The following is a 25,176-nucleotide window of genomic DNA, read 5'->3' as shown; positions in this document are numbered from 1 at the left end:
GTGGACTTATTAGACGTTGACTTATAGATTAGCATTCTTCATCGTATTATATATCGAGCAGAAATTTGTTAACTAGTTAAAGAAGTAAAGGTTTCGAGAATAGACTAATTAAATTTAATGTAGACAAATCTGTTTACACTTTAGACGGATTCAAAGAGTAAATTAACATTTAGCCGCAATTTTCTTAATTACTATAAGCACCAAAAACGACGAAATTTGATCACAAAACTAGGTTAATTAATTAAGAAAAGGTTGGAGGAAAAAAAAACACCTATATAAAACAAAGACTATACGACAATAATGCTAGGCTATTATTCATAATACAAATGGGATCAGAATTCAGAAAGAATAATGCGCGTGACATATACATAATATGACTTAACTGTCCCCTTCTCTGCTCTTTGAAGCTATTTTTGCCTCCACAAGTTTCTTCAAAGACTTCAAACACATCAGTTGCCTGTCTTAATTAGTCTTCACTTTTGCTCAAATTATTATAGTCCAAAATGCAACATCATTGAATTGTACCGTTGATTAAGTATCACATTCGTTGGTGAAATGATCCCTATGAGAGAGATTTGTGAACAACTAGAGATATATTATAAGAAGTTAATATTTGCGCTACTTTAGGTGTTTTGGGGATCTTAGTTATTAAAAATAGTGTATTTAGGATGTATTATAAAAATAAGTAAATAATAAATTAAGTTGATGTAGCTTTTCTTAGCCAGGTACCTCACACTACGTGTGTGCATTCAGTAACGTTAATAAGTTATAATTATAAATTATTTTAAAATATATAAATGATGCAGTTTACTAACCTATTTATAGAAAAAAAAGGATTATATATATATATATATATTCTGAACAAAATTAAAATGTTACTATAAGCATTCCGTATCAATATTAAAACTATAGCAGATTATATTGATAAATAAATATTGATATAAAAATTCAATATGCTATTAATACACCATATTATTAATATATTACACCGCACTATAAACATAAATTTATAATCACCATATTAACAGTCCCAATTCTATTATAATTCTAAATTTTAACATTTTTTTATTTGCAGTGTACAATTAAAACGTCAGTTTTTTTAAATAAATTACACGGACTTTCAGTGAAGTTTGTTCTTATTATATACGATAATTCTCATTTTTTTATATATTACTTTGAGTTTCATTAAAGGGGTTGGTTAACCATTTCTATGCCTACGAGAGGAGGTCGATGTAACGAAAGTTCAAAAATTAAGAGATTTTCTGATTTAAAAATAGATGAATATTTAAAGTAATAAGGATAAACCTCAATAGCAAGTCGGTATAATTTAATTTTTTCCAAATAATTACAATAACTCTCTCTATGTATATATTTAATTATCCATTTAATTTTTATAATTTTTATATCTTTTTTTATTTTTTATAGTAAATAAGTGAAATTTTTAGTTTATAAAATTTATATTTTAATTCTCAAAAGGCGTTTATTATTAAAATTCTTTAGTTAACAAAATTAAAATATTTTAATGTAAAAACCTTTTGAGAAAGTAAAATGTAAATATTCGAGACTAAAAAATATACTTATTAATTATAAAAACTAAAAAAATAAGTTTAAAAATTATAAAAACTAAATAGATTATTAAATATATATATATATATATATATATATATATTAATTATCCGCATATTTGGTAAAACGTTTATTATTGATGAATCCACGTTTAGCAGAAGCTATTAAGAGTAGTTTTTGCATTTTTTTTTTCTAATATGACTAGAAAAATTTGGTAAGACTGTTGGCATACACTATCTGTGAGGTTGAGACTTGAGAGGCCATCGTGTTGAATGTAAAAGTACTATTTAATTTTGCACACATATATACATGATATGCCTCCATTTTGGACTTATTTAGTTTCCAGCTGTGTATTTGAAAAAAGAACAAAGAAAAGTAAAGGCACGTTAAATATTGCAGATAGACTTTATTGTCATTAACTGCAGAAAAAGCTTATCATATAACACAACATCAATGGGTACCCAACCATCCTAGCTGTGTTGAAAATAAATAAATTGAAATAAAAAGGAATACTTTCAATTTATCGTTTTCTTTGCACTGCTTCCGGGCTGGGAACAAAATGCATGTGGATGTTGATAATTTCATTTTTGCGGTAAGAATGGGAAAGAGACGAAAGAGGGATAGCAACATTACATAGCATGAGCAGAGCGTTCTACGTTGGGTGGAAATAGGCCAACCAGCCTGTCATGGACTCACGGTTTGATCTGATAAAGGTCTAACTTGGTCTGATCTTATGATGAAATTTAAGTTTTTTTAAAAAAATAATTAAAAAGTTCAAGCCATAAATTTTTTAAAAAACTTTGTAAATAATGGGTCTGTCTAAACTAAATACATCCATATTTTCACTTATAAGTTATTTCACGTGGTCTATCAAAAACTTATCTATAAAATACATGTGATTCACAAAAGTCAAATGATACCTAAGTTTAGAACGGATTTATCACTTTCATTCTTATTTTCATATTCTTAAGCCTTAATACATTTCTACTTCCTTAATTTCATTCTTTTAATAATGAGTCTTTTTTAGACTTTTGATCGGTCAGATGACTCAGGCAAACTTTCAAATCTTTTATATATTTAATTAGATCAGACATTATATATAAGCTTTCCGAAATTAAACTTATACCATAATAAATTATTTTTAACATATAACATGTGAAACTAACATTTAATGATACTGATCTGAGTTAGATTTACCTATTTCCCCTAGCTGTACGTTTTGCGCAGAGGGGGAAGACTTGCATAATTAAGTTTTGTAGTTAAGTGAACTAAGCCCCACTCACGGGGACACAAACTTAGCTATCACATTTCACAAAGTTCGGTATTATGGGAATGCATGGACCATTCTCCCTGGTAGTTTCTCTTCAATGAATTATTCTTCCAACCTCAGTGTAACAATTTTAACTCATGGATCCAGTTGCATTGCATGCGCGACTCCTCTAACATTTCTCTCAATGTCTATAAGATACATGTGCATTTTTTTTTTTCTTTTTACATACCATGGATACATAACATAATTTTACTTGAATCAAATTATTGAAATATAAATGTAAAATAAAGTCTCATTTTAGATATAAATAAAAAAGTTAAAAATTATATAAGTAAAGAAAAAATTTATAAATTTAAATAAAATTTTAAATTAAATTATGATGTTAATTCGTTTGTGTGATGATTCAAGATCTATTGGTGAAAATTTATCCAATATTTAATTTTCTTAATTTTTTAATTATTGATATCAAAGTTCATGCTTGAATCTTTTTAGTGTTTACTTCCTCATATGTGCACAACACAAAACTATTATAAATAATAGTATTTAGTTTTTCACATTAATACATACATAAGAATAACAACATTGCAATGTCACAGATTAAAAGTTAATTAACTAATTAACTAATTGTTTGAAAATTAAATTTTTTTATTTATAATAATCTTATTTAATTTGAGTATAATTATTTCAAATGAAAATATATGCCGTGTATACCAAAAAGTTAGTTAACTTGATCATACATTACTTCTCATTCACTATAATTCAAGCACTTGTTTAGTAAAATACAAATATTTTGCTTACACTAAATATATACCCAAAAATAATAAACACAAAATCAAGTGATTAACTATATATAAATTGAATTGTAAAAAAAACTATGTATAAATTGTAGCTGCCCTTTTGTTCAGTGCAAATGCATACAATTGCCGCTTTAATGAAGACCAACCAAATAAAATATGAATTACTTTTGGTGGATGCGATATGAAAGTTGCAACTAAATATGGGATGTCAGTAGACTAATCGAATGCGGACACATGTTACACATTGATCAACCCAAGGTAAGGCGGGCAACATGGTACATTGATAAACCCAAGGTCTCTATGTCTGTCAACGAATTCATACATTCCTTCTATTATAATTATCCTCTCAGATTATTTTATACATATTAAAAAAAATTAAATAAAATAAGACTTTTATAATTATTAATTTTTTTTAATTTTTATTATTCATATCGATAATATTATAAGAAATATAAATTAGAAAAAATAATTAACATTACACTAAAAAATTAAAATAACAATTATTATGATATAAGTTTTTTTTTCTTATACTATGATTATTATGAGACCAATGAAATATGTAATTTTTTTTTGAGCAAAATATGTTATTCCCTTTATTTCAAAATGATTTATATTTAAAGTTGTTTTACATAGATTTTTAAAAAAAAGTATTCCAAGAAAATAACATTTATTTGGGGGACAATTGGACTAAAATATCCTGATTTTCTTTTTCAATTTCAATAAATATATATTAAGTCTTTTAACACAACTATATTTACTAGAGGATAAATCAGGAATAAATGTTTGAATACCTTGTTAAAAATTGAAAATATAATTTAATTTAAGATTTTTTTTAAAGATTAAAAGTATAATTATTTTGGGACGGAAGAATTATATATTTTGCTAACTAATCCTTTTAGAATATAGATTAAAGAATTATAAAATTTGAAAGATTATTTTAGAAACCATATGGAATCACATTTAAAAGTCATTAACAAATATACTTTTTTTCGTTCCAATAAACACATTTTTTCTTATACTTTCTTAACTCGCACTAGTTAGCATTTGTGTATATTGAATTATAACTTGCATTTTAACACACAACGAGAGCAATAATTTAAAACTTTTTTAACAAAAAGATTTGTTCGCATTTTTAGAGCGGGATTTATTTTTATTTATGAAACGGAAGCTTTGTTTGGTATGCATGAACACGAAGGATGGACTAAGGAAGGAAGGAAGAAAAACTCTCAAAACTTTAGTCCTTTATTTGTTTGGTTGAAAGATTCAAAAGAAGAAGAGATTGTTGCAAGGAATGGAAGGAAGAGTGTTTTATTTTAATACAATAACAAAAATATCCCTAGTTATATTATATTTCATCCTTCATTTGAAGTATTTTTGTTATTTTATATATTTTTTTATTTTCTTCTCACTTTCTGCACAATCAAATAAAAGGAAAAATATTTTTCCTTTCTTTCATTTTCTTTCTTATAAAAACAATCTTAAAAAATCATCACATTTTCTATTTTCTACTCCTTTTCCTTCCTTACTATTTTTTTTTCACTTTCTTTCTTAAACGAAATATACCATAAAATTTCCTCTTTATGCATTTCTCTATAAACTTTATTTCTCTTTTTATTCAGCGAAGAAGTAAATATTAGTAAATATAAATCGTAGGCAGCAAACTGCTTTGTTGATATGATGTATTAGTTGGGCAATATAAAGTTCGTTTAGTTTCAAAAAAAAAAAATCTTAACTATATGATATGGGATTATGTATGAAGAAAATTTGCTCCAATTACCAAAATGACTACAATTTGTACTCTGTGAATTAACTTTTTTTAAAAAAAAAAATAGAATGTGTTTAGCAGCTTTGTTGATATGATGTATTAGTTGGCTTGTATTTACCCGCTCAAAAAGCAAGTTGAGTTGAACTCATTTTCAAAGTGAATTAAAAAATTTAACTCAATTTAATGTGTTTAGCACGTTAAACAAGCCAAATCAATTGATTCAATTCATTTTTCTATCGATATTAAGAATGTTTAATTGAAAGATTGATTTATTTTTTAATGAATAATTAAAATTTTACCCTTTCAATTTCATTCATACTTAAGAATGTTTAATTGAAAGAGTGAAAACTTCCCCCCGCTTAATATAGGTTTACCTGACATTACGGTAAATTCGTAGTAAGGTGCGTACCACGGATGTGGCATGGAAACTTGTGTTAGGCACTGGACCGGGTTTTTATTTTATTTTATGTTGCCTTTTTTCAATGAATTCTTTTTTTTTCTTCTCGTAAGATAGGTTAGTATAGAATATGTATATATTATGTGATAATTAATTTTCATCATAAAATTTAATTATTTTATTTTTAATGATTTTTTAATTATATTTTCTTTTATTTACACGATTCAAATCTTATTTAAAAAGATCGAATATAATATTTCAGATTAATTTCTTTTTAAGATTTTTTTCTTATTTTAAATGAATATCTCAAGCATAAAAGGGATGAGGGTTTACTTGATACCATTTTTATCTGAATATTTTTATTTTAATAATTAACAACTAATTTTTAGACTTGGTAAACTTTGCTAGTCAATCTTTCACAATATATGTAACCTAACTGAAATAAAAATACAGAATTTTTAATTTATAAGTTCTTGGATTTTATAATTTTAATTATTATAAATTTTCAAAAACTAAATCGAATAATTAAAAAATATATGAATAAAAATTGTATAAACATAAACATATGTATGTAAGTTATTTACATAAAAAAAGTGAGTAAATATTCGTCATAAATTATTCAAGTTGGGATACCACGTGCCTAACAAAAACAAAACTTCATTTTATTCCTTAAAAAAAATTATTTATGAATTAAGTCACCCAAATACTAGTTTATCAATCCAGTCACTAAAACTTGAAATTCCTTCATACATTAGGTTTAACGTTATGATCAATTTTTTTTTCTGTAAAAAAAAACGTTATCAATTTTTTAAATTTGTTCCATAATGCTAAACTGACAATATATCATATACAACTCAATTAATTTGATTAAAATAACACTCTCTGAATCGTATATACATCACTAGGGCATGTGTGAGTAACTTTGAGTTTTCTTTAACGTATGCGAAAAATATTAAAATAGTTCCTTAAATAAGATTTTAATTCATATAAATAAGCGTGTTTTTTAAAATTTTTCCCTCATCAATATTTGTTTGTTAGTCTCTATCAATATTTTTTCGTTTAAATTTTTTATATTATTTTTCAGTTTTTATAAATATTGTATTTTTTTATACAGACGTCTCTCATATTATATATCGAAGAAGAGTTTTATTTTAACCTCTAATATTTTTTTTTACAGGAACCTCCAATAATTATTTAGGAAGCATAGATTAAACCTTATGAATTTAATTACAACTAGGTGCTCACAAATATTGATTTTTTTTTTACTTGTAAGCCTTAACTTTAAAAGTTATGTATTTTGAGGAGTTAATCCTTATTTTATAATAAACTAGTTGATTAAGAGTTTGTATAATTTTCACTCTCGTTTATTTTTAAATAAAAATTGAATTTAAATATGAGACATGGAAAGCCTTTGTTTTCAGTCCGGCATATAAGTAAAAAAAAATATTATTCAATAATTTTTTTGGTGAATAATCATTATAAAAAAATTATTTGAATTTTTTTATCATACAAATTACATTTCATTAAATTTATAAAAATATTTTATTGATGATAATTTATTAAATAGTCATTAATATTTCATTATTAACATTAACAAGATATATAGTTGAAATATATAAAAAAACCATTCAGTTATATTTTATTGGTATTTGAATTTTATAAAATTTAATGGATATTTTACCATATTCAATCTTATTTCCATAATATTAAATCGATAAAATTACAAATGAGATAAATTTGTTTTTGTACTTATAACGATGTTAATCAATTTCTTGTATCAAATTATTCATAAACCTTCGTATATTTTTTCCATGTATTTTTTTTTAAAGAGTAATCTTATTTGAAACAAGCCGACTGCATACTGAACAATGGTTGAGGTAGAAAAAAAAAAAGTGCTCAAGGAAAGGAACATATTTCCAGAAATATATTTTTTAGTCTTTCAATTTAATTTTTTTTAATTCTTCAAATTCGTAAAATATTTTTTAGTTCCATTACAGTAAAATTGAAACCGCAAAAAATCAGTCAGTTGAAACTAAAAAATTATTTCACGAATTCGATGACAAAAAAAATTATAATTTGGAAGCCTAAAAATGACAAATCCCAAAATTTAAGAGATTGAAAATACTTTTAAAAAACAACCAGTTTTAAAAATAGATAACTATTTTTTGAGAAAGGTTAAATTAATACGAATATATTTGATATTTTTAATTGAGTGATTCATCTTTAATCTTGTATTAGTTTTTTAATTGGCTATTTCTGTTTAACTATTGTTACGAAAAATAAATTAATTATATGTGTCAATTGTGTGATACTGCAGTAAGATTGTTGTGGGATGGAGTTTGGAGAGATTTATGAAAAAGTACTTGAGTCTAGTGGATTCATAAAGATGAAAATATTGATTGAAGAATCTAATTGATAATACTGAATTTAAAACTTGCAAATGTAAGAATATTGACCTTACATTGAAAAATGTGAATACTTATTACAAATTTACAAAGATGACAGTATCAGATTAAGGAAATAAGCAAGTTAGTGTCATTAATTTTCCATAACGATAATTGGACAGAAAAGTTCAATTAAAAATTGAATATAAGTTGATGAATCTAATTAAAAAAGCAGTTTAGAAACTTAATTAAAAATTATTAAATAATTCATGAACTTACAAATAAATTAAACCTTTTTGAAATTGATAAACAAAAATAGCCTTTATTTTCTCCATTAATTTTTGCTTGTAAGTTAAAAATAAAACCCTAAAATTCAAAGATTTATTAAATATCTTTTTTCCAATATAATAAAATGAGAAAAAAAGTTATGTATTGATAATATAAAAACTTTTTATATAGTTATTTAATCACAATCATAATTCATTATATATGATAAATTTATTAATTTTAAAATAATTTAAATAATAATTATGATAATATAAAATTATTTTACACAGTATATATAGACATTAAACTCATACGTGTAAAAAAAGTTACTAGTTAAATAAAACATTTAAAGGTAGTTACACTTTCTTTGACCATCATCTTTTACTAGGATGGATTATCTCAGTGTATGTATTTTAAAATTTTGGGTGAATCATAAGAACATGCGTATACTGTACGAAATTTGGCACTTTATGAGGCTGTTGCTATGGATGGATCTCATGGAACATCGAAAGTTGTTATGAATGAACAAGTTTTCTCATTTTATTTGTTGAAACAGAAATGGCCATGTTTGACTGGTCAACCGATCATGGTCACGATTTCCGGACCCTCCGGCATGCTATGTATTAAAAGCCCGGCCCGATTCACAGACTTCAGGTTAAGGAATGGCCCACTTACCCGACCCGCAATGGGCTGTTCTCCACGCGCCACAAAGCTCGCGTGGCTGAGACAGTAGCACTCAAAACCCAAAGACTTTATGGGTCAAACTGAAATCAAAACTTGATCCTCCTCAACACTCATCCAAGCCAACATCACACCTTGAACACCGAAACATAACAACAACAACACACTCACTCACTCACTTCCTCGGAACTAAAATCTCGCCTTTTCTCACTAATCCAAGACAACATAATCAATGTTCCCAAATGGTAACCGCTACAACAGCTCTAAGATCTCCACCTAAACTCTTCATAGCCTCATCTTCCTTAATTCTAAACTCTCCTTAGGTAAAGTGGCTTAATCACTCAATCTTATAAAACACTTCAGAGACGACTTTTTCCGCATTGTTGTTCAATTGGGTACCCGAATCTCTTTTCAAAAAAACTTTTTTTTCTTCTTCTTTCAAATGGATGATCTTTCATCCAGCCTTCTGTGCCAAGAAAACGAAACGTGTTTGGAAGAAGGAGGTGAAGAATTAGAATACCAATTCGTTGGATCACAGCATGATTGTGGGGTTTCAGAGGATGAACATGTGGGAATTTTGATTGAGAGAGAGATCGTTCTTGGGTTCAAAAAGGATGAAACTATGGTGATTGGGGACTGGGTGAAACGTGCACGCATGGAAGCAATCAATTGGGTTCTCAAAGTTAGTCCAACGACCCATTTTTTCTTGTACTTTCCATTGAGCTTCATTAATGAAACTGCATTAGGAAAATCGATCTTGATTTTTTTATTTTTTTCCTTTTTAATTTTGTTGTTCATTAGACAAGAGCAACACTGGGTTTTCGCTTCGAAACGGCTTATTTGTCAGTCACATACTTCGATCGATTTCTTTTCAGACGGTCCATTGATGTAAGCCAAAATATTATGCTAATCTTACAATTAATGCCAACATTGAATCTTTGATCACTCTTCATTGATCTTAATTATTCCTTACTTACCCTTTTGGTTGAATGCCACATTTTGTGCAGAGTGAAAAGAGTTGGGCAATTCGGTTGCTATCAATTGCATGTCTCTCTCTGGCTGCAAAGATGGAGGAGTGCATTGTGCCGGGGCTATCAGAGTTCAAATTGGATGATTATTCCTTTGAGGGAAAAGTGATTCAGAAAATGGAGCTTTTGGTGCTCAGCACATTGGAGTGGAAAATGGGAATCATCACTCCATTTGATTTCCTTTCCTATTTCATCAGAAAAATCTGCAAAGAATCCCCACCAAGTCCTATTTTTTCCAAGACCATGCAACTCATCTTCACCACAATGAAAGGTGAACCCTGAGCACTGGAATTTCCTTTCAATCTTTTTTGTCTTTTAAGTGAACTTTTTGACCAATTTTTTCAATGTGTCATATTTCCACATGCATTTAGCAATATTTGTCCCCTTGTGCAGAGGTCAATTTAATGGATCACAAGCCATCAGTTATTGCTGCGGCAGCTACTTTGGTGGCAATGGATCAGCAATTAACGATAGATGCGGTGGAGTTGAAGATGAGTTCAATTCCACAACATAGGCTTCTAGAATCTGTAAGTTCTGTGTTTATTTTTTTTTTAACTTACACCAAAACATATTTTAGCTAATATGATACTGTGAATTAATTTTAGCCTTTTTTTGTTTTTTTCTTCTTAATAGAAAGATGTATTTGAGTACTACAATCTAATTCAAAGATTATACGAGGAGAATACCAAAAGCGACACGCATACGCCAATTGAGATGACAGAGAGCTCCCGAGTTACTTCTTCTGCAGCAATGGCAAAGAGAAGAAGACTCGCATTCAGTGATGATGAAGGAAGTAGTCATGGGAAGGGACCGGGCTAGCAAAAAATCCAAAATTTTGAATTTTTTTAGGGTCTAATTATTTTTGTGACGATTATGTATTGATATTCTTGATTACTTCTAGCACTAATCTCACCCAGAGATAGAGGGAGTGAAAAGTGAAACGCACATGTATTAGCATTGATTGTGACTGCAAGAAAAATTGTTTAGCATTGATTTGATGTCTTCCTCAGAAAGCAGCAAGGAAAAGAGGAACAAAGGGAGGAAGCAAGAATAAAAATACATGTATTAGTTGAGATGTTCAAATCAAATCACAACAAAAGCCAGGTGCTGATCTAGAAAGCTGCAGAATCAGAAACAGCAAGTTAGGACTTAGGCCATTGTTTTTCCTTTTTACCCCTATATTTTCTTGTGATTTTTCTCCATTCTTACTGTTATTATTATTTTTTTTGTTGTTGTTTCGGTTAATCTTTTTAACCTTCATTGCCTATTCGCAACGGATTTTGTTTTGTCATATCTCTTGCAACCTACCTTTTGATGGATGCTTGGGAAGCTTTAGTAATGTCTTCAAAAAGGCTGAAAGGGGGGCGAGAAAACTCTGTTGGTGTGTTTGGGTGCATGCATGGTCTGTGTTGCATAATGGCCATCACAAAAGTTTTGTAAGGATGAATGTGATTGGATTTGTTTGAATGTCTGAGACTACCTTTAAGGCGGGACCTACCCTTTTGCCTGCAAATTTTACATGGCTTCGTTGTGTTCTTGGGTCATGAAACCCGAGATAATAGTGTTTGTGGAACCAAAAGCATTCCTATGTTGATTATGCTTTAAAGCAATGGACTTTTGTATCCTGCCAGTTTTATTCTATAACATCCTAAATTTGGTGTAGCGAGTGTTTGATTTCAAAGTTCAAAAATTGATTGAGTCTAGAACTGATTTTTTTGAATAAATTTATATATGTTTTAGTTTTACGTTGCTGAAAAATTCAAAATTAATTCTGAATTAAAATAACTTTAGAACAATTTTTTATATTAGATCTAAAATTTTATATTAAATTTTCCTCTTAATTTGATTTTATATTAAAAATATCCAAACACAAACTAAGTGCATATTTGGAATGGATGTTGTCAATTCACATACTCATTTTTTCGGGTAAAAAAGGAGTAAAAGGCATAGAAGTTACTCTTTTACGTCCGTGAGCTACAAACAGGTTATCAAACACTTTATGAATCACTTTAAAATCAATTTTAATCAAAATTAATTTTATAAAATCAATTTCATTTTAAAAAAAAAGTTTTGTAACTCTAATCCAAACACACTTTTAGGATTTCACGACGGCATTTATAATGAAAAGAAGAAAATACTGAACTTAAAGAGTGTTTTGTCCAAAACAAGTTCTTTTACTTGGTTGAGATAGAGAAGAATATCAATGCATTCGGTCGCTTGCATACCTGTAATATTTGCAAATTCGACCACTTATTTTTTGGGAAAGACATAGGACGCTTGCATACAGAAGTTTGTTTGTTTATTTCATTTATTTGATTACGAGTGAGGAAGACATTTTGTCACACTTGAAATTGACTCTTCCACGAGTTTGATATGACTGTAAGCCCAGGGTCAGATACCTAGTTGCTCCTTACTCCATAGTATTGGAACAAACAAAGAATGATGAATTTAGAAATGTTGAAGGGTCAACTTGAAGTCCGTGAGAAATGATTGGTGTCAGCGGTCAAAGTAGTACTTCTACTGAACAAGCTGCATAGGAGAAGCATCTTCGATGTAGATGGTTCGTGGTTGAGCCAAAAAGATAACTATTTATCATGGCTTATTTTACTAACTCAACCAGAGGTTGGTTTGAGATGACACATGATCTTGGTATATACAAACGAAGAACCCGTCTAATGCGGCTTCAGTGTGATATGACTGTAAGTACACTCAAAACCGTGCCCACATGAAATTAACCGCCAAAACATCACAGACACCGATACGGTCAACAAGTTAATAATAGTAACAATAAACCAAATACAGTGCTCCCATTTTAGAAACAATAAAAATTTACTGCCTAATATTCAGCGTAGAAGACAAAAAATATGGTCACCAGAGAGAGAAGTTCAGCTTATCCTTTTTTTTTTCTTTCATTACATTATACCTCCTGAACTCATAAACAAAAAAATAATATTATATTAAATTTAAATATAAACAAATTCATTAATTTTATTTTATTTAATATTACTATTCTTAAAACATTTTTCATTTAATTTTACTTTTATTTTCAATAATTTTTTATCCATAATATCAAGTTCTAATGAAAGATATTTTACAAATAACTTAATTTTTTTATTTAAGATTAATAAAATTAAATAATGTCAACTAACTTTTTTAATTAGTGTGAAATTAATAATTATATATATATAATTATTTATTATTTTGTTTCTTATTAAGGGTGTTTGACTATCATATTCATGTTCTTATAGTTTACGTTTACTCTTCTCATTAACCATCCATCAAAGTAGATTTGCTAATTTAATAAATAAAGTTAATTTGTTAATAGCAAGAGATAATCATTAACCCCATGTACTAAGAATGAAGTTAAAGTAGGAAAGAAAGGGTAGGGACATTAAAATTTGCATTTGAAGTTATCTTTTAACCTGTTTGTAGCCTAGCCTGGTAAAAGCACAAACAAGTTAAGGTAGATCTTGTAAGCTTATCCAAAGAAAAAAGGCAGATCTTGTAATGAGCTGTGTAGAAATCCTTTTAACGGCTTTGTATTTTAGTTAGTTCAAGATTAAAATCTTGACCTGCTACTAATTCCAAACAATCAAATAATTTTGTTCCAACGGCCTCAGCACTGAAAATTTTGAGTGCCGAAGAAAAAATATTAAAGCAGATATACTAGCGGTAGCTGCCCAATTCATAGAACAATGTACATTGTGCTGAACTAGAGCGAATGCAATTCTCTCGCAGACCTAATGAACTCCCATCCATTGAGTATCTTACACTCTGAGAAGCCAAAGTTTGCGTCCATAGCCACTGCTCTTCTGGTCTTCACCAACAAAATAATAGGCATCCACGAATTTTCCTGGCTAACTGCATAATCAAAATTATCTTCAATCATACAAGGGAACCAGCCTGCCAGGGAAGAATTCTGATAACGATACGGCAAAGCACGCACACTAAATAGAAAGACCTTCACTTAAACATATCCATGTTCATTTTCCATCATAGTAGATGCCTACCCAATACCTCGAAGCACAAGAACTTTCCCAGTTATAATTGCGCAGTGGTAACTCAAGCAAGTATATTACTCTAGTCTAAAATCCCTAGAAATACGAGTTGCTTTCGCAATTACTACGAGCTACGAGGAGGAAAATGTTGCATTAATTATCTTTATCATTTTAGTTTTGATACATGGTCATCCACAAAGAGTTCAGCGTGAGCTGAAAATCCTAATTGGCATTATCAGAAGTTTTGGTATCCAATCTCAGTTCCTAGAAGAATCCAGCATGGATCCTACATTAAATACCAGAAGCAACCAACGATTGAACAAAGATTCAAAAAAGAATATACACAATAAGCCTTTTCATAAATAACTCTTCTATTCTATGATTTGGACAATCAGGAACATTACAAATGATATCAGAACATACCTTTCTCCCAATACAGTGTGATTCGAGGACGAATCAAGCGAAAGTTGGTGAGCATGTAACACTCCGAACGAATCACATCGGAATGAGAGAGATCCAGAGACTGTACACGTGTGCGACTATATAGTTGAGGATGACTTAAAGAAATTAATTGATATTATCTATACTGATAAGATATATATACTTTTTGTTAGCATATCACTTAAAAATTTCATAGTTAAGCGTGTTTGACTTAGAGTAGTTATGGGATGGGTGACCAGGAAGTTTCTCAGAAAGCGTGTGAATAAGAACAAAACATGCTAAAAATTCTTGTGTTAGTTTATGAGAACAGTCGATAATCCTGAAAGAAGTCGAGTGGTGTCAGAGTTGGTCGTCAATGTCTCAAAAAGAACTACCTACAAAGGATTTTGACTAATGGAGGGTTCTGACCAATGAGGAGTTAAGTGAAGTGTCATCGTATGAAATATCGTAATATGTGAGTCGTCGAGAAGTTGACAATGAGGGATGTTACAAATGGTATTAGAGCAAACTTTTCTCCCAGTACGTTGTGGTTCGAGAACAAATAAGACAGGAAGTTGGTGGGCATATAACACCCCATACGAATCACACCAGAATGATAGGGATCCAGAGTCTGTGCAAGTATGAGACAGTACGGTTGAGGATGACTAAAAGGAATTAATTGATATTACCTATGCCAACAAGATACATCTATTTTAGTAATTTATCACTTAAGAACTTCACAGTTAAGCGTGTTTAGCTTGAAGTAGTTATAAGATGAGTGACTTTTTGGAAAGTTTCTCGGAAAGCGTATGAATGAGGACAAAACATGCTGAAAAGTTTGGTATTAGTTTGTGGGAACAATCATGGATCCTGAAAGCAGCCGAAACAAATTGTCGAGATCTCGAAAAGGACTACTAGATAGCCGAGGTCTTCGAAAAGGCTACCCACAAAGGGTTCTGATTGGTGAAGGATTTTGATCAACGAGAATGTTGAGTAAAATGTCAACGTGTTAAGTGTCATAGTGTGCAAGTTGTCAAGACATCAACAAGCAAAGATGTTACACTTGACGAGGCCACTACTGCCAATGTGGTATATATATATATATTGAAACAAACTGAAATTACAATCTGTATACTTCAAACTCACCTCCTTATATCAAAGGGTTTAATTTAAAGAATATAAATTATTTTGGCTGTGTTTGATTTAGAGGAGATAAATAGAGAAGATAAAAATAGAAAAGGGATAATTTGAAAAAGGAGAAATAGAGTAGAAATAAAATTCAGAGTTGAATTGTTTGGTTGAAGAGAAATAGTGAAAATAGAATGCTAAATATATGAAATTGTTGATTCACCCTTTACAAAGTAGGAACGCACAACCCTCTCAATTATTAGGTAGTGGAAGACCTTTACCGGACTACAAACATCCCCCGGTGTGAGGATAAGGAATTAATGATCTTTTGGATTTTTACGAAGTAGTGGCATGAGGATAAAGCCGCAACTTTTGACAATCACCAGGCACCGGCAGCACCATTGTTATGTGCTCAAAACTGATTCTGGCTTCGAGGGCCAGTGCCTCCTAATAGAATAAAGAAGAAGTTTTGAAGGTAATTTCTCATTGATACTGCCTTATTACAACATTCCTATATTTATACTGATAATGGAATAACAAAATTTGTAATTTTGTGGTAGCAAAATCCTAACAGAATGAAAATGCAATAAGGAAATGGCAGACAAAGCAAAGGTGGGAGCCGACAAGGGTGCCAGCTTAGCAACATTCAGTTAAACGAAATTAGTGAGATAACGTGGGCGAATTATTTGTCGTTTGGGTCATGTAGTGCTTGGTAAGGTACCCAACTGATTCTTCTCTCTCCTAACATTCCCTGACCCATAAAAAACACCTTGTCCTCAAGGTGTTGGGGCTTCAAACCATGGCTTCAAAAGTCAAACCATGATCCCAAATTAAAATGGGTGAAGGAATGAGTGAATGAAGATTAGTGTTGTGGAAGTAGAGTCATTTGGTGGAGTCGATAATGGCGTAGAAGGTGAGGTGGAAAGGGTGGTCAAGTTCCTTGTCTCTTACCTTGGCGGCGAACATGACGGAAGGGGATAAGCGGAGGTCCGAGGGGAGGATGCGGCGGCTTGAAAACTCTGCGCGGATCCGGTGGATGGAAGCCCAAAGGTGGCCGTTGGACAGGCGAAGCTTGCTGTTAGCGAGGAGGTGGATGACAGCAATGGTAAGCGGAGTCGGCAAGGGTGCGGGATGTTGCTGCATGAGTGCAGGGCGTGGAGGTGGAATCGGCATAGGAGGCGGAGTCGGTATGGGGGTGGCTGGTGTCGGTGACTGCACAGGGGAGGAGGATGGAAAGTGTGGAGTAGGATTGCAAAGGTTCAATCGCTGAAGAAGGTCATCCAATTTGGTGGCCATGGTATCTATGTAACGGCGAGTTTGAGTTGACTGGAGGTGAGTTCCGCGATGGCTGCTTCAATGCGGTCCATAGCGGAGTCAGCCATTGATGCTCTCAACGAAAGCACCAAATTGTTATGTGCTCAAAATTGATTCTGGCTTCGAGGGCCAGCACCTTCTAACAGAATAAAGAAGTTTAGAAGGTAATTTCTCATTGATACTAATATTGGAATAACAGAATTTGTAATTTTGTGATAGCAAAATCTTAACAGAATGAAAATGCAACAAGGAAATGGCAGACAAAGCAAAGGTGGGAGCTGACAAGGGTGCCAGCTCAGCAACATTCGGTTAAACAAAATTAGCAAGATAACGTGAGGGAATTATCTGCCGTTTGGGTCGTGTAGTGCTTGGTAAGGTACCCACGAGCAGCAGCATATGGAAGGAGACAACGGAGGCTGCTGGCTGGGTTTACAAAATTGAGAAAGTGAACATACAAAAGGGTAGAAAAGTAAACATGGACTTGCTCACTTTTGTCACGTGATGAAGCATTAGAAAACCCAACTTATTTCTTTTGTAAATAACCTACACCAAACATCCATCCAAAATTCCATCATTGCCCCTCCTTCCTATATCACCGCTACCGAACACAGCCTTTGAGATTTGACAACAATCAAGCAAATCTAACACCAACAACAAATGCCAAATCTAGCCTCTTGTTTGTCAGCCCATGGAACTTCATGCATATAAAACTCTTGTTGGTTTAATAGGTATCTTTTTAAAGAGGCTAGGAGCAAACAAGAGCCTTGATTTACGTGTGAGAATAGAGAATGAGCAAGAATGTACCTAATTTGTCTGCACTGATTTTAGACAGATCCCACAGGGATCATCTTTAGAGCTGCTGCAATTGGCATGCCAAGGACTCCAAAGAGAACACTACCAAACCACTGTTTCAAACTAAGTGGAGATGTGTTTGCAAAGGTTCCCAAGAATTCAACAATTATAATTTGGAAGACGACAGTGCAAGTGAGGACAGCTACGAAGACATAATTCTTCAGTATACCTTGAAAAACATTTACCCTCTCCATATCCCTCGAACTAATCTCATTGAAAACCTGTCAAGATATTTGATCATAAAAAGCACAATCAGAAAACATATCCAGGGAGTTTCACTACTCATACACTCAGATTGGCCTTTAGAAAAGTACTTGACCACAGTATCTTAATATTTCAAAAGTAAGAAGTCAGAACATCATTTTTGAAAAAATATTGTTAATATTTTATAGTTGACAAGAGGAAAACATACTTCCACTATCTGCATATTACAAAGGTAGAAAGAGAAGGCAAAACAAACTTGTCTAGTCTGAACATGAAATCATATCCAGAAAACAAGCATTCTGCATTCAACACAAGATGGTACAGAATTTAAATTTGCCCTATGAGTTTAACAAGAAAAAGAAATGGACAAAGCAAAAGAAGTCAGCAACTTGAACAAAAACAGATATCCAAAGCCAGTGAGAATTTGCAATGGATGTAACTTTTTTCCTTTCAATTTCAGGAGCATATTAGTGAAAAGAAAGACACCAAGTTATGTCCAATACAGTGATGGCTTTAACTTTACCTGACAGAACACAAACGAGTTGAAAATAAGTGTATTCAATATCAGATCAGAATCTGGTCCATCAAGATGAAATGTTACTTTTCCTCTGGTCTGGAGGAACCATATTACAACAAATTGGTATATAGACTGCCCTAAGATATTCCTCCACATCACATTACTGATAAAGTTTCCTTTCCTACCAACAGGTGGTCTTTTCATCAACTCATCGTTAGGAGGTTCAGTGGCTAGTGCAAGTGCTCCAAGAGTGTCCATGATCATGTTGACCCATAGAAGTTGAACCGCAGTGAGGGGAGCATTTCCTAGTAATTCATATATGATGATGGGGAAAATGAGGAAAAAGGTAATAAACTATTGCAAATAAAATAAAAGGATAACTTTGATTAGGAAAATAATAACGGGCAGAATCACAATTACCAGTCAAACAAGCAGAAGAGAAATTGACGATCAAAGCAACAACATTTACAGTTAGCTGAAACTGCACAAATTTCTGAATGTTTATGTAGACCGAGCGGCCCCATTTGGCTACAGTTACAATAGTTGAAAAGTTATCATCTAGAATTATTACATCGGCACTTTCTTTTGCTACCTGAATTTGACAAAAAAAAAAAAAAGAAGTATAAAATATATCATCAAGTACAATTTGGCATAACAATAACTCCAAGGACCAAGACCTCTGCTAGCAACCAATGAAACGGTCTGAAATCAGAGTATTATAAATACAAAGCAAAGCATTTGGTTTAGCTTATTTTAAGGAAATAATAACTTCTTTTTGCGACTTCCTGAAATAGATTTTAAAAAATTATTATTCCCAAAATTAAAGATAAAACAAACATACAAATCAAAGAACTTTACATATAGTCCAGTTGCATTTGGAAATAAAGACGGTGAGGCATACACGCCAAATCCAATTATCTAATTCCCCTGTGAAAAGTAGAACCAAATATAACATCTCAAACAAAACCATTCGTGTTTTAAAATTTCTAGAAAAGAAGAATTTTACTAAAACAAGATCAACATAGGTGTCTTGGCATACCTCAGTTCCAGCAATGCCCATTGCAAGTCCAATATCTGCTTCATGAAGTGCTGGAGCATCATTTGTACCATCACCAGTTACTGAAACAACCTCTTGAAATGTTGTCCTCAAGTGTTTCACCAGGGTATGCTTATCCATGGGTGAAGATCGGGCCATTACCTGCAGATATAGACATATCATAAAATGATTGTAGAAGAATTTCTTCATAGTGAAGAGTAATGTAGGTTCCCAAACCCTTACTTTCAAGGTTCGAGAATCACCCAATATATTCTAAATTCTAATAGTCCATCACTGGCATCCATTTATTACAAATATATTAGTTTTAATGATAGTTGGCATAGATTTACATAGATGGGAAGATTTAAATTAATAAAGTGTGATTCACAGCATATATAAAGCAGGAACAAGCAGACCACTAATCTTGCATTAGGCTGTAAAAGAAAATATCAAACTTCAAATGGGAGGTTTGATGAATTGTTCTTTTGAGATATTGGCATGTTCTTAGCAATCTCTAACTAGACTTTTCAAGTCCAGGACAAGAAGTGAGAAGCCATAAAAATTGATTAAATGACATGTATGTACCTGAATTTTTGGAATGATATCAAGCAATTCCACCTCACTCTTCTCACGAAATTCGGGGCCTTCAATTGCAATACCATCTGTTAAAATTCCACATTCTCTAGCAATAGCCTTTGCTGTATTTATGTTGTCTCCAGTAACCATCCTAACAGCAATACCAGCTGACCTACAAATGGCAACAGACTCTCGAACACCAGGGCGAACTGGATCTTTAATGCCTACAATTGCTATAAAAGTGTAACCCCTAGTAGGAATAGGAGTTCCAACAGAAAATTCATCATCAATATCCAAGTAAGCAAGGCAAAGTGTTCGGAGAGCTTCACCAGCAAATGTTTCAATCATATTATTCAAGTGATTTATGGAGTCTTCATTGAGGGGAACAACCTCACCACTTGAGTCAACAACTTTGTCACATGCAGCTAGAATTATTTCAGAGGCACCTTTGCAGTGTGCTCTGAAACCACCATCAGGAAGCTGGAGAACCACCCCCATGCGCTTCTTTGTAGAATTAAATGGCTCAACTTTCACAAGTTTTGACCTTTGTCGTTCCTTTAGAAAATCACCACCAAGGGACAGCCCCAATTCCAAGAGTGCAGTCTCAGTTGGTGATCCTAGAATTTCGATCTTCTCATCTTTGTTTTTGACAACTTCTCCTCCAGTGTTGTTAAATATTGATTCAAGTAGAACTGCCAGAGCAGAATCATGAATATCAGATGAGAAATCAGAAGAGACTTTAGAACCATTTACTTCTTTAATCTTCCCACATATGCAAACTTTTACGACAGTCATATGGTTAGTAGTTAGTGTGCCAGTCTTGTCACTGCAGATAGTAGTGGCAGATCCCATTGTCTCACAAGCAGCCAAGTGACGAACAAGTGCCTTATCATTCATCATCTTTTTCATTGCAAAAGCAAGGCTTAATGTTACAGCTAAAGGTAAACCTTCAGGAACAGCAACAACAACAATAGTAACAGCAACAGCAAAGAATTCCACAATTTGCATTGCATCATCACCAGACCATGTCCATTGGGATCCTTCTCGCAGCTTGCGGCTAAATAACCCTTGGACCAACACAGAGAAGGTCACAACTGCAAAAAAGAGTCCTATTTTCCCAATAATGGTAGCAACACCATTGAGCTTTACCTGCAAAGGTGTTTCATCATCTCCCCCTTCACTTAGAGTAGCCATTAGTTTACCCCACTGGGTCCTCATTCCAACAGTAGTCACAAGCATCTTGCATGATCCATCTTGAACTTTGGTTCCAGACAGAAGAAAAGGATTAAGTTCACTGACATTCACCGGTTCACTTTCTCCTGTCAAGCTTGATTCATTTATTAACACAGAGAAACCAGACACAAAAAAGCCATCTGCAGGGACCTGATCTCCAATATTTAGATGGACAATATCACCAGGAAGCAGATCATATATTGAAAGCTTCTGCCTACAACTATTTCTCGTGACCTGAACTGTAATTTTTTTCTTCTCTTTATCGAGATCCTTAAACTGCAGTGATTGTCTGTAATCACTTGTGGCAGTGACGAACACTACAAGCAATATGCTAGCAACAATACCAATTCCATCCTGTGCACCCTTGGGCCACCCTTCCATTATTATACCAACCACCAAAGAGACCAAGGCACAGACCGCAAGTATCATGAGGGTTGTATCTTGAAGGGCTTCCCATACAAAAACCCAAAATCCACGGGCTGGACTTTCAGCGAATTTATTAACTCCATAAATTTCTTTTCTCTGATTCAGCAAGTGCTGAGATGTTGATATCCCATCATCAACTGAGGTATTGAGTTTGCTTGTGATAGCATCAACCCCACCATGACTTTTCAACTTCTTCAAATCACGTCCCTCAACAATTGATCCCAGCTCATCAGCACAAATTTCAAAGCCTGCAGTTTTAACTTCTTCTGGTACAGTGTACTCAGTTGACAAATTTAGACCTGGAGGAGCAAAGACTTGCTTATTGTGTAAAAGTGAAAACGTCACAATAATATCAAAGCTCATGCAGGTTGACTTTCTTACCATGGATAAACTGAAGAGCAGCTTGTGAAACCAACACTGCAACTCTGAATTTCTCCTGTAATGTATAGTGAGGGCGGAAGAATTAAGAAATTATGGAATTAAGCTATTAGAGTAATCTTGGAATGTACCAGGGCAGTGAGGGGACAAGACTTGTTTATTTATTCAGATTCAGAAAATCGATGTCTTGGAATTCAAAGTGTTATCCGCTCAAACTTAAGTATGATTGCTGAAATATGTAAAGAATAACTGGCTATGCAAGTTTGAGAACAATTGGTAATTTATCACCTACGATACAAATCACAGCCAACGGTGAAGCATAGGATGTTCTTTAACTGAAGATTGCACTTTATAGTTATTCATTGTCATTTGATTATTATTTGTTTATTACCCTAAAATTAAAAGTCATTACTAACAGAACCCCAAAACCAAAACAATATGCAACATAGACTAGTCTTAAAAACGTATATGGAAAGAAAAGGAAAGGGGTAAAAATTGGCAATAAAATGGACCAATGCAAGCATAATGTTTAGACCCACAGCTAATATTCATTCCATTTCCTTCTTTTGCAGACAAAAGGATAAGGGAAGAACAACTTGGCAGTTTTCAAGTAATTCATATTCAAGTAAAAGGTTCTTTATCTCAGTCCAACCAAGCAGAACTGCCAAGCATAGTCAACGTTATAAGTGCTTGGCAACAACGATACTATCCACAGCCATGCCACCAGAACTACCATAAGCATTAGGCATCAACTTTAAATTTCTGGATCAAAGTAACCAATGCTATCTCTACTGGTGTTGAATTAGCATCGAGATAACTTGATTTTAGGAACCATTTTAATCACCGATCATTCCGCTAACAAAAAAAAAAATGTCTGGCTCAACTCAAACCATATATCATCAGCCCTTCGTTTAAGATAATCAAAACAATAAATACACTGATTTACCATTTCAACTTTCCAGATTAATTATAAGCACTTAGCATAAAAGCGTTAAAAGAGTAAAAATATGCATATTTGCGGACAGAAAACGCCAAAACCAGGACTGAAAGTACATTTCAGTCTTGGCTTGTCTTGATCTGGCAGCAGGAGAAAACGAAAAGTAAAGTGAGGGAGAAAAAGGTAATAAAAAAATAAAGAAAACCTGATTGGAGCGTCTAATAGCCTCAGCTTCAAATCTCTTGGAGAGATTAGCAGTGAAACGAAACCTCCTCTTGTGATTCTTAACAAGCCAACAAGCCTTCCTCCATCTCTGAAGCGCTTCTTCCGATGAGTTCTTTGGTTTCACATCTCCGAAATTCTCACTCAGGTAACTCTCCATCTATCTCTTGCTTTCAACTCAACTTTTCACTTTAACTCATTCAGCCACACAACAAGAACAAAAAGTGTTTTGGAACGAACTAAGCTTTTTTGAAGTACGTTTATTCTTCTTCCGTTGGTGGAAAAGTGGGAGAATATCTGCGGAGACAGTAAGAGACTTGAGTTCCAAGAGAAAAAAGCTTCTTCTTCTTCTTCTTCTTCTATTCTATAGACTTGAAACAGAATCAGAGAGACACGGCAAACAAGGCACAATCGTCAACTTCACTAACTCTAACTCACGCTTTACTCTCCCACGAACACTGTGTGACTCTGTAAAAATTAAATAAACTTAAAAACAATTGTATTATAATATTATATGCAGATCTGCATCTACCTTGGTATCCCTAATAATAAATCATGATTGCGATTTTGATGCTGATTTTAAGTTCAAAAATTATTTTACAAGTTATTTTTTTTAAGTAGTTGAGTTTTTGTCGAAATATTATTTATGATTTTAAAATATTAATTTTTTTAAAACTCTTTATTGAATATTTTTTTAAAAATAACAAGAATATTTTATTTAGTAATAAAATTTTATTAAAACTATTTGTTACACTTTCATATATTTTACATAATGAATGGTTTATTTTTCAATAAAATGTGTCACTTTCGAGTTTCAAATAATTGTTTCTAAGACAAGATTCAAATACTTAAAATTGATATTGATGTTAACATTTTCTTATAATTATAGTAAAAATTGCTATTAATTGTGCATGAATACTGAACCTAACAGCTGCCAAAGTAACTAAACCTAACTCTTAGGTTATTTTCCTTCTAGTATAAAAATAAAATATATTAAATATCCAAATAAGAGAAAAGAGAGGGAGTATTTTTTATAAATAAAAAGTTTAGGTAAGATGAGTTTTGTTGTCTTACTAATAAAGGATAGAACATATCTTTAAGTTTAAATAATAGTTATAATGATATTTATAGAATGTTTATCAATAAAATTCTTATCAATAACTAAAATGAAATTCACATATGAGATATGAGTATTTTTTTTATCAATTAAATCAATATTTATTGGTAAAAGAATCAGAGTATAAAAAAATATAATACACTCTCTAATATGTTTTCGAATACACATTCTCTTATTAATTAATATTTATTAAAAAAATATAAAATAAGAAAAATATTTATTAAGGAAGATGTGAGATCTATAAAATTTTATAATTTTTAATAAACTTAATTAAGAAAAAAATATGTTTTTAAAAGAATGTGTAGTATTGTTGACATTTCTATAAAAAAAATATAAAATTAAGTTTGATCCTTAATCCAGAATCTTCTAAATGAAAAATTAATCATTAAGAAGAAAGATTCAATTAAATTTACTAGTCAAGTTTTCTAATAAATACTACTAAAGAAAGAGCGAGTTAGGTTCCAAGATATTAAACAATAAAACAAGTTGAGTTTATATTTTTACATTCTATTCTAATTTAAAATTTTCATCCTAATTCATTTTTATTTCGTTTCAGCCTCTAACCAAGCACGCCCGAGTGGAGATGTGAATTGTGAGAAGTGAAAGGAAACGACGTTAGAAGGAACCATGCGGGACAGCGCATCCCATGTCAGACATGGGATC

The 25,176-nt window shown here is 31.8% G+C and overlaps 2 protein-coding genes across 4 annotated transcripts; one reads left to right on the top strand and one right to left on the bottom strand.

Annotated features, from left to right (window-relative positions):
• Nucleotides 1–9,218: 9,218 nt before the first annotated feature.
• On the top strand, nt 9,219–11,626 carry LOC100780266 (cyclin-D5-1). Its single transcript, XM_003523572.5, has 5 exons — nt 9,219–9,809; nt 9,929–10,015; nt 10,135–10,426; nt 10,549–10,682; nt 10,789–11,626. The coding sequence occupies exons 1-5, from the start codon at nt 9,570–9,572 to the stop codon at nt 10,972–10,974; spliced, it is 939 nt and encodes a 312-aa protein (XP_003523620.1). The 5' UTR covers nt 9,219–9,569; the 3' UTR covers nt 10,975–11,626.
• A 2,071-nt stretch (nt 11,627–13,697) lies between these two features.
• On the bottom strand, nt 13,698–23,890 carry LOC100810758 (calcium-transporting ATPase 1). Of its 3 annotated transcripts, XR_413781.4 has the most exons (9): nt 23,380–23,890; nt 22,241–22,295; nt 20,210–22,158; nt 19,628–19,786; nt 19,009–19,180; nt 18,595–18,893; nt 17,820–18,088; nt 14,577–14,676; nt 13,698–14,016 (listed from the first exon to the last, which is right to left on the bottom strand). XR_413781.4 is itself a non-coding variant. In XM_041014801.1 (8 exons), exons 1-7 carry the CDS (start codon nt 23,554–23,556, stop codon nt 17,840–17,842), a joined length of 3,060 nt encoding a protein of 1,019 aa, XP_040870735.1. In that variant the 5' UTR covers nt 23,557–23,890; the 3' UTR covers nt 13,698–14,161; nt 17,820–17,839. The 3 variants fall into 3 exon arrangements, 2 of the variants coding, with proteins under 2 accessions (XP_040870735.1, XP_003524005.1); XM_041014801.1 differs by lacking the exon at nt 14,577–14,676 and having other exon boundaries at nt 13,698–14,161; XM_003523957.4 differs by lacking the exon at nt 14,577–14,676 and having other exon boundaries at nt 23,380–23,888.
• Nucleotides 23,891–25,176: the final 1,286 nt, after the last annotated feature.

The sequence above is a fragment of the Glycine max genome, chromosome 4 (assembly GCF_000004515.6).
Source record: "Glycine max cultivar Williams 82 chromosome 4, Glycine_max_v4.0, whole genome shotgun sequence".
Lineage (NCBI taxonomy): Eukaryota > Viridiplantae > Streptophyta > Magnoliopsida > Fabales > Fabaceae > Glycine > Glycine max.
This window is presented reverse-complemented; position numbering and strand designations above follow the sequence as displayed.

Excerpts from the sequence above, each read along its gene's own strand:
- LOC100780266 (XM_003523572.5), top strand. The coding sequence starts at position 9,570 with ATGGATGATCTTTCATCCAGCCTTCTGTGCCAAGAAAACGAAACGTGT. Across the intron at positions 10,016-10,134 it reads TTTTCAGACGGTCCATTGAT|AGTGAAAAGAGTTGGGCAAT; the intron begins GTAAGCCAAAAT and ends CATTTTGTGCAG. Across the intron at positions 10,683-10,788 it reads AACATAGGCTTCTAGAATCT|AAAGATGTATTTGAGTACTA; the intron begins GTAAGTTCTGTG and ends TCTTCTTAATAG.
- LOC100810758 (XM_041014801.1), bottom strand. The coding sequence starts at position 23,556 with ATGGAGAGTTACCTGAGTGAGAATTTCGGAGATGTGAAACCAAAGAAC. Across the intron at positions 19,787-20,209 it reads ATATCATTCCAAAAATTCAG|GTAATGGCCCGATCTTCACC; the intron begins GTACATACATGT and ends CTATATCTGCAG. Across the intron at positions 18,894-19,008 it reads CTCTTCTGCTTGTTTGACTG|GAAATGCTCCCCTCACTGCG; the intron begins GTAATTGTGATT and ends ATGAATTACTAG.